Source organism: Benincasa hispida, chromosome 2 (genome assembly GCF_027475165.1).
Source record: "Benincasa hispida cultivar pf3 chromosome 2, pf3_genome.v1.1, whole genome shotgun sequence".
NCBI lineage: Eukaryota > Viridiplantae > Streptophyta > Magnoliopsida > Cucurbitales > Cucurbitaceae > Benincasa > Benincasa hispida.
This window is the reverse complement of record NC_143479.1, coordinates 30,791,658-30,801,210: the sequence shown is the minus strand read 5'-3', so window position 1 is coordinate 30,801,210 and position 9,553 is coordinate 30,791,658. Positions and strand designations below refer to the sequence as shown.

At 36.3% G+C, this 9,553-nt stretch overlaps 1 protein-coding gene across 1 annotated transcript; it reads right to left on the bottom strand.

Moving 5' to 3' along the window:
* Window positions 1-8,236: 8,236 nt before the first annotated feature.
* Window positions 8,237-8,899, bottom strand: LOC150037815 (uncharacterized). The gene is made up of 2 exons (XM_090311033.1): window positions 8,438-8,899; window positions 8,237-8,329 (listed from the first exon to the last, which is right to left on the bottom strand). Exons 1-2 carry the CDS (start codon window positions 8,897-8,899, stop codon window positions 8,237-8,239), a joined length of 555 nt encoding a protein of 184 aa, XP_090167159.1.
* Window positions 8,900-9,553: the final 654 nt, after the last annotated feature.

Genomic DNA, 9,553 nt, shown 5'->3' with positions numbered 1-9,553 from the left:
TCCTCATACCATATCATGAAATTTTAGTTCATGCTCATTCATCCTCTTAATATAACTTATAAAATTCTAGATCATGCTCATACATATAGCATACTACAAACATATTTATCACATGCTCGTAAATCCTCTCTGATCAAGTGACGGTTCCAGTAGTAAGATCACTTACCTCGAATTACAAGCTTAATTATTGTTATCCACGAAAGTCAATCTCTCATCAAATCTTGAATTAGAACCCAAATCGTGGTTTACTTCCAAAAATCACTTCCAAGGTCCCAAAAATCTCCCAGTCAAAGAAAATTCAATAGTAATGGTTAGAGCCTCAAATTCCAACATACTATATTTAAATCAAGGGTTTCAAGGCTTAATGTACTTACCAAAACGTGTCAAAATGCTTTATACAATGTTGGATGACGGCTCCAAACCTCTTGGAAAACCCAAATTAATCCTCCATAATCTAGATCTAACAAAAAATTAGGCCAACTATCCATTGATAAACCAAAGTCCTTGAAGAACAAGAACCAAGACTTACCAGAAGTCGACACTTGGGTCCTTATGCTGCTGGACAGTGATTCTTGATTCTTCAAAACTTCGATCGAAAACTCGAAACATTACGTGTAACAAAAATTAGAGCAAAAAATGAATGGGCATTCAAGATATTTAAGAAATTCTCATAAATCCTAGTCTTACCCAAAATCCCAAGATTCCAACGACCTTTAGTGTTAGCGGCGACAACCTACGACGACGGCGAACAGGGCTGGGTGAGCGGTGGCGATGGCTGATGGGGCCGCTTCGTCGGACTCCTCACGTCAAATGGAAATAGAGAGGGACAAGAGTAGCGGCGTGACTCGGGATGTCTACGTGAGAAGGCGGCTGTGGTCGTGCGGTGGCTTTGACGCTCACGGTTGGACGATGACAGAGACGGCAACGTCGGATGGATTCGACAGTTGGTGAAGGTCAAAGGCGGTTAAAGATGGTTAGGGCTGTAAAGCATGAAGAAAACCCTGGGGAGGGGGGTCACACGCGTTCGACGAAAGAGAAGGGAAAGTTTTTTTTCCCTTTACTTCTTTTTCTTTTTTTTTTTGAACTAGTAATATGTGGTTCAGGGATAAACCAAGTGGAAGCTGGTGGGGCCTGTAACTTCCTCAGTTCAGGGAGACATGAATGAACCGAGATCACATCTGAATGAGAGGGATCCTGAGGACATGAAAGCATGCTTAAGAAAGTACAACTAGGCCAATTTATCGTTTTTCCCCTATAATTACATCTAACTTCTGAAGTACCACTGATTCCTCTAATGAACAATACATTATAGTCCTACTATGAGTAAATCGTTCTCGAGCTAAGAGAAGGTGTGGTGTCACATTGTTCAAGTCCCAGAATCAGCCCTTAAGGGAGCAATTTATCTACTTACCTCTAAAATGGGGAAGGAGTGAATTCCATCTTATGTAGCTGAGTTCCCAACTCCCCAATTAGACGAATCCCCAAAGTGGTAGGTTTGAGTCGGCGATCTGGCCTCTCGTACCCATACAAATCAAAGGACCGCTCTCATAGGCATGAGTTCCCAATTCACTCAGGATTAAGGTTATGTTACCTATGGTCATCCTAGTGAAATGAAAATCTCTGTCATGAACGGTGTTATATAATGAGACTAAAACAACCTTATCCTATTTAGGAGATTAGATAATACGCCCACCTTAGGGAGATTAGATAAGTGTAACCTCTCATTTTAGGCACTAGAGTCCCGCCCTAATGCGCCCACCTTAGGGAAAAAGCAGATTAGGACAAGAGACTAAAGCGACATTATCCTATTTAGGAGATCAGATAAAGAGTCATGCAAAACTGCCATCCTTTGAGGGGATACTCCCAGGGTGCCTCAAGACTATGCACAAAACGTTATCCAACCTAATGAGAGAGACCGAAGGATATGTTGTCACACTTCCCGCTCCCACTTATTATGAACATTCTCTCTGTTCACCTTGGTATTGACCTACCCAAACACCATCCTTTAGGGGGACACTCCTAGGGTTCCATGAGGCCGAGGATAGATCTCACAGTGTGAACTTTAGGGAGAAACGTGTAGAGGTTTAAGTGAAGTATCATATACCCTAAGTACCTCTCACTGAATGCTCTACATAGGGATTCATTAACTTAGACAATCAAACTACTGATTTTATCTAAGTTTTAGTTTAATTTGCTAAAAAATAACTCTTGCTTTTGATAATTAAACAAGTTCGAATCAAGTCCCATTAAACACTTTAACAGACTATCATCGAATTTGCATGCATGCATCAAATCTATCTAATTCATCTTTCTAGGTAGGTTCCTAGGTAGGGGGTTCCGTTTCCGTCATTTTAAATACCCTAGCCTAGATAGAACCCGCCTTAGACAAATGGTCTCTTATAGATAGATTTGCTACATATTTAATCTTTTATTAGTCAATTTAATCCTATTAAACCGATTAAAAGATTAAACTTACGTTTCTAATTTCATTAGAACCGTGATCTTAGGTCTATCTCCATCGAATTTTAAAACTCTTTTAAAACCTGATTAAATATAAGTTTGTATGCATGTCTTTCTTATTGATTTTAGTTCTAATTTCTAATATAACTCTTATAAAATAAACAACTAAAATCATTCACATTGCTAAGTTAGACAAGGTATTTATAACTTTTATAAATTGAACCTATGTGTCATGCTTCATGCAATGTTCATTCATTACTATATATAACTCTTATATAATTATGTAATGAACCAAGCATACATGCTTTCATACACCCTTATATTATAGCACTTATAATATAAAGATGATGCATGAATATGCTTAATGCATGCAAAAATATCTCTTATATTTTATGATGCATGAGCATGCTTTAAAGTAATTTAGTCATGCAAGCTACTATATCATATCTCTTACAATATGGAGATGATGCATGACAAATGCATAGCCTATGGTGGGCTTTAAAAACTATATGGCATACTTTATGACATATAAAGAATAAACATACATCATATGCACATTCATCAAGAATCAATGGATCGAGATGATTAGCCTAAAAAATCGAAAAAATTAAAGCTAACTATTACAAATTTAACGAGCCAACCGGTCCAAATAGGCGAACTGGGTCTTGAATCGCGCGGGTGAAGCATTGTTCCATTGATCGTATAGCTGCTCCGTGTGATCGTTTAGTGATGATGAACGAGAGTAAACGGTTGTATAGCATGGATCGTGTGCCTATGACAATGCGATGAAGCATGAAGGCCACATGATCGTGCAGTGCACATTGTATAACACATGCCTAAACCATCGAGTAGACGACAACTATGCAGTGAAGCATGATCGTCTAAACGATCACGGAGCAAATGCCAAGTATTGTATACCAAGTGATCGAGTAGCCAGTAACTATGTGATGAAGCATGCTGGCTAACTCAATTGTTTAGTGTGCACGCCTACCATGCGACGAGAATTAAAATCTCAACGATTATTTACCTCATTGTCTACACGATCGGGTAGCCAATGCAACACAACCGAGTAAACACTTTACCTGATCGTTCAACACCAGCCATGCGATCATTTAGCAAATACTACACAATCGGGTAGAACTTTTCTACACAATCTCTTAGCTAAATCTAAACGATCGTTTAGCTCGGGCTACACGATGCGACCAACTCTTGGTCTTCTTCCACGATGAGAACGATATCTTCATGCGCTGAAGCTTCTTCACGAACAACTCTTACAGACTTAAACACTTTGGATACAGACTTGATAGCAATATATTATGCCCAAAAACACAGGGGCCTTTACAAATAAACTTGAAAAGTAAAGAAAGCTCCAAAGAATAGAGGCAACCATCCCAGAACATCCATCGACTCAAATCCACAACTACATCTAACATTTAAACGTATTACAGACTACATAAAAACCCACCAAGATCGTAAATGTAATTTGATGCATCAATGGAATTTGGACTATCAGAACAACCTAACTCTGATACCAATTGAAGGAGCTCTTAACAAAGAGACCCATGAGTGGAAGCGAAATCGTTCCAAACCCCATTGTGACAGAACATACAAATTTACAATCAAACAATAATAGTTATGCACAACTCTAAATTATAGCATGCTACAAAAGGGAAATACAAAGGCTCAAGTGAACTTACCCTTGAAGAACTATGCTTCTCGTTCCCTCGAACTTTGCTACACGATCATTCACCAAACATGAATGTCAGGCTTTAGCAATCTCCTCAAACAAGCACCAATAACACTCGTTCCTCGAACAGTAAACAGACACCACCAGCAGGTTACCTCGATATTCTCGGTGTGAGAATCCAAGAGTTGTGGGCTCTGTAGGTTTTGGTAGAGGGTAGGAGGAATATTCAGATCGTGTAGACGATCGAGTAAGTGGGAGATGGTTTTAGTCTATCGTATAGACAGTGTACTCGATCATTTAGAGGATAAGTGACTATTGTATAGAAAACTTGTTACACGATCGTGTATGCTCTCAAGCTATCATATAACTTATGCTTTTGATCGCACGACTCACAAATTCGTAATGATCGCCTTTTTTTTTCATGTAAAAATGATAACGATTTTCATTTTAACCATCAGTTACCATAACTAGTCACAACTTCCCAGTTGGTTATGGGAGAAAAAACTGTAACCAATTATCGCATAATTGATTTAATTACAAATGTAATCAATATATTTACAACCTATAGTTTTAATATCACATCTCATGTAATATATAAACTATAATTCTTTTTCTCCTTTATAGCATTAAATAATAATTCCTCCATTTAATATATCTAATACATTAAATAAATTATATCTCATATAATTGATACAATTTAATTATATCATATATAATCAAATTTCCTCATGTTAATTTGAACATTTCACACTAACCCAAAAACTAATTCTTAACTTGAATCTATTGAGCTACCAAGGGGAACTTATAGACTATAGCTTGAAGCTCCAACGGTACGTGAATAACGGACTAAACTCTTTAATCACGATATCCACCATCCGTTAACTGTTGGTCACTCTACTAAAGATCGACATCTGCACTCTTCGCTCTACAGATATATTTCTGTGTCCATTGAATGTAATCAATCAACAATATGATGATCTTTCACAAATCGCTTGTAAGTACAATTGAGCCGATTTATCATTTTGCCACTGTAATTACATCTAACTTCTTAAGTATTACTGATTCCTCTAATGAACAATACATCATAGTCCTACTATGAGTAAATCCTTTTCGAGCCAAGAGAAGGTGTGACACCACATTGTTCAAGTCCCAAAATCAGCTCTTAAAGGAGCAATTTATCTACTTACCCCTAAATCGGGGCAGGAGTCAATTTCATCTTGTGTAGCTGAGTTCCTAGCTCCCCAATTAGATGAATCCTCAAAGTGGTAGGTTTTAGTCGGCAATCTGGCCATTCGCACCCATACAAATCAAAGGACCGCCCTCATAGACATGAGTTCCTAACTCACTCAGGATTAAGGTCATATTACCTATGGTCATCCTAGTGAAATGAAAATCTCTGTTATGAATGACATTATATAACGAGACTAAACATTTCATAGTTTGATCTTATACAAACTCTTTTGTATAGAGCATCCCCGCTCGCATGTCTAATAGATGAATGGTCAGGATCAGACCATCTGTAGTACATTACAACACTTGTAACATCTACAAAGTAGGTCACACTCGCAGTGTCAACATGATAAGATTTTCCTCCTTTATCCATCTACTACTAGGTTATCACTTAATGCACGATCCACTTGTATGTCATCACATACATACTTAAGTTACAACGATAACCAGGGATCTTAGCTTGTTGGTTTGTGGTTAATGCAACAAAATATCTCATCTAGTAAAGACTGTAGTGAAGAAAATATCTCATATTATTACGTCACAAAATGTTTGTTCATATACATGTTACAAACTACTGGACCCATCGAGATTTAGGGTATCAACCCCAATAGTTTTAACCCATAAATAAATATTTTAAACTTGCAAACTTTTTACTCTTGACCTTGTTTAATGAACCCTTCTAATTGAGACATATAAATAATTTCTTTAAGATAACCATTCAAAAAGGTTGTCTTAACATCCATTTTTCATATTTCATAATCAAAAAGGTGACAATGGATAAAAGTATTCTAATAGACTTAATCATGGCAATAGTAGAAAATGTTTCTTCATAGTCTATTCCTTCTCTTTGGGTAAAACCTTTTGCCACTAGTCTAGCATTGTAAGTTTGTATTTGATCAGCTTGGTCTCGTTTTCTCTTGTAGATCCACTTACAACCAATAGATTTTATCCCATCTGGTTGATCTACAAGTTCCCAGATAGAATTGAAGTACATAGACTCCATTTCAAGGTCCATGGCTTTTATCCATTGGTCTTTATCTACATCTTCCATTTCCTATTTAAAGGTCAATGGATCCTCTAAGTCATCATCAAGTACGACGACCTAAGTTTCTGTTAAACCCATGTATCGATCAGGCTGTTGAACAACCCTCCCACTACGTTAAGGTATTCTCAATTCATGAGAAGGATGTGATGGACCAATTTGATCAACAACTCTTGTTGAAGGACCAGCTTGATCAACAACTTTTGTTGATTTATCTGTAGATTCTCTGGACATTTCATTTAATACTGGTTTACTACGAGATTAATGATTTCTTATGTGGTCTTTCTCTAAGAATGTTACGTTTGTCGATATAAATACTGTCTTCTTGAGGAACATAAAATAGACCACCATTTGTTTCTTTGGAGTAGCCTACAAATGGGCATACTTTAGAACGTTATTCCAATTTTTTAGGGTTTTGCACCAACACATGTGCTGGGCATCTCCAGACTCTGAAGTGACGTAAACTACCTTTATGTCCTCTCTATAACTCGTATGGTGTTTCCAAAACACTTTTCGAGGGAACCATGTTTAAAATATATACTGCAATCTGTACCGCATACCTCCAAAAGGACTAAGGTAACTAGGCATCACTCATCATTAAAAGAAATGTCTTTAACAGGGTTCTATTTCTCCTTTCTGTTACACCATTTTATTATGGTGTACCAGGTGCAGTAAGTTGGGATTGAATTTCATGTTCTACTAGATAGTTTTGGTATTGTAAATCCATATACTCACCACATCGATCTGATCGAAGTGTTTTAATCTTTTTACCTAAAAATTTCTCAACCTCTACCTAATACTCTTTGAAATTTTCAAGAGTTTCAGACTTATGATGCATTAGCTAAACATAGTCATATCTGGAATAATCATCAACAAAACTGATAAAATATTCAGATCCTCATCGAGCTCTAACATTCATTGGACCACAAAGATCTGAATGTATAAACTTTAGAGGTTCTTTGGCTCTATAACCTTTTCCTGAAAAGATCTTTTGGTCATTTTTTCCTTAAGACATGACTCACATGGAGGTAAAGAATTGTCTTTTAACAGGTTTAGAAGTCCATTCTTTACTAATCTCTCAATCTTGTTGAGATTTATATGCCCAAGTCTTAAGTGCCAAAGAAAGGCATTAGGAGAAATTTTTCGTTTCTTATTTTTCGTTTCAGTAGTTTTGAATATTTCTATATTTAAAATAGTTTTTTCCTTAGTTGGTTTCAACACATATAAGTTATTTTTAAGTTTTAGCAGAACATATTTGAACACTTTTTGAACTAATGAATACTTCATTTATATAAAAAAAAAAACTTTGTACATATGTTCTAATAAACAGGAGATAAAACTTAAGTTCCTTTTCATATTAGGTATATAATATACATTTTTCAATAAAATGTAAGTATCTCCAGAAAAATAACTTAAGATCCCGTACTGCTTGAGCCGAAATGACTTCACTTGTTCCCACTTTAAAAATCATCTCGTTCTCCTTTAGCTGCCTCTAAGAACTAGCTCCCTGAATGAAAGTGCAAATATGATTAGCGATGCCTAAATCCAGTATCCAAGTTATATGAGAACTTCCAAATAAACATGATTCAATTACAAGTTAATCAAATTTACTTTGGTTTGCCTTTTCAGCCTTCTTTTCTGCAAGATATTTCGGGCAATTCCGTTTCTAATGCTCATCCCTGTTACAATGGAAATACTTTCTTATTTTCAACTTTCGTCTCGCTTTTCTTAGCAAGAGCTTTCTTCTTCCCTTTACCCTTATTCTTCATTTGGATACTTTTATCCTTTGAAGGACCATGCTTCTTTTCAGAGGGTTTTTAACTAGATGTTGATCCCTTCTGAAGTTTCTTTTGGGTAACAACATTTTCTTCCCCTTCTTGATTTTTATTTTTCATCAATGATTGGTAAGTCTGGAGTTCATTTAAAAAAGTTGTCAAATTGTATTCAATCTTATTCATCACAACATTTGTGTGAAAAGTTAGGAAATTCTTCGGAAGAGATTCCAAGATCATACTAACTTGACTCTTTTTGTCTATAACAGCACCGTTCACTTCCGCTATATTGAAGTGGACCATCATATCCAGGATGTGTTCTTTAACAGAGGTCCCTTCCTTCATATGGAAATTGTAAACATAGTTAATAGCATCATGTCTTATTGATGAGGACGACTGTCCAAACATCGCCTGTAGCGACTCCATGATCTCCCTAGCGGTGACCATGGTTTCATGCTTTTTAGTAATCACATCAGATATACTTGCTAAGATGTAGGCTCGGGCCTTTCCATTATCTCTAACCCTTCTGTCATAGGCATCTCGAACACTTTGGTTTGCATTTGAATTGGGAAGAGGAGGACGTTCCTCCATTAAAACAAACCTCAGATCATCAACAACTAGTATTGTATTAATATTTGATTTCCAATTTAAGTAACCCTCGCCATTAAATTTATTGAAAGCTAATAGTTGAATAATCGAGTTCGACATGCTGAAACATAATAAAATTCTATTAGAAAATTGTATCTAAATCCAATTTTTAGCAAAAGTAATAATGTACCCAAATATCATTATTTATTTGCAACGATACTTTAGTGAGTGAGAATAGATGCTACTGAAGGGCACTCAAATAGTCCTTCACTGAAGCAAGACATTTCTTGACAAAACACTAATTCTAGAATAACTTTTATTCATTTAGTTATTTAGTTACCGTTTTCGGTCAAGAACTTACTAACACTTAGTAACTCTTGTAAGTGTGACCCTCCATTTTTAGTTTTCATATAATGGTATCAACAAGCCTTTGAAGTGGAAGACAATGTTGAAGACGAAACTAAGAAAACTTTATTCATTTTTGAAATTGGATTTGTCCCAAATCCTATGTTAGAACCCTCCGAAGGGATAGCCATAAAAAAACGACTAGCTTTTGCCACCTAAAAATGACATCAGTCGCAACATAAGAATCTCATGGCTCAAACTTATAGAAGAGACCATAGAATATGTTGACACATTTTCTTCACCCACTTACTATAAACAACTTCCCCTATTCACCTTGTTATTGACCCATAAAAACACTTTCTGAATGGAGCAGTCACGATAAAAGTGACACGAAGTTGAGCATGGATCTCATGGTATAAACTCTTAGGG

What these genes read in the sequence shown, in the direction of transcription:
- LOC150037815 (XM_090311033.1), bottom strand. Translation starts at nt 8,899, where the DNA reads ATGTCGAACTCGATTATTCAACTATTAGCTTTCAATAAATTTAATGGC. An exon ending in TTATAGACAAAAAGAGTCAA is followed by an intron (nt 8,330 to 8,437) that starts GTTAGTATGATC and finishes AATGAACTCCAG; the next exon opens with ACTTACCAATCATTGATGAA.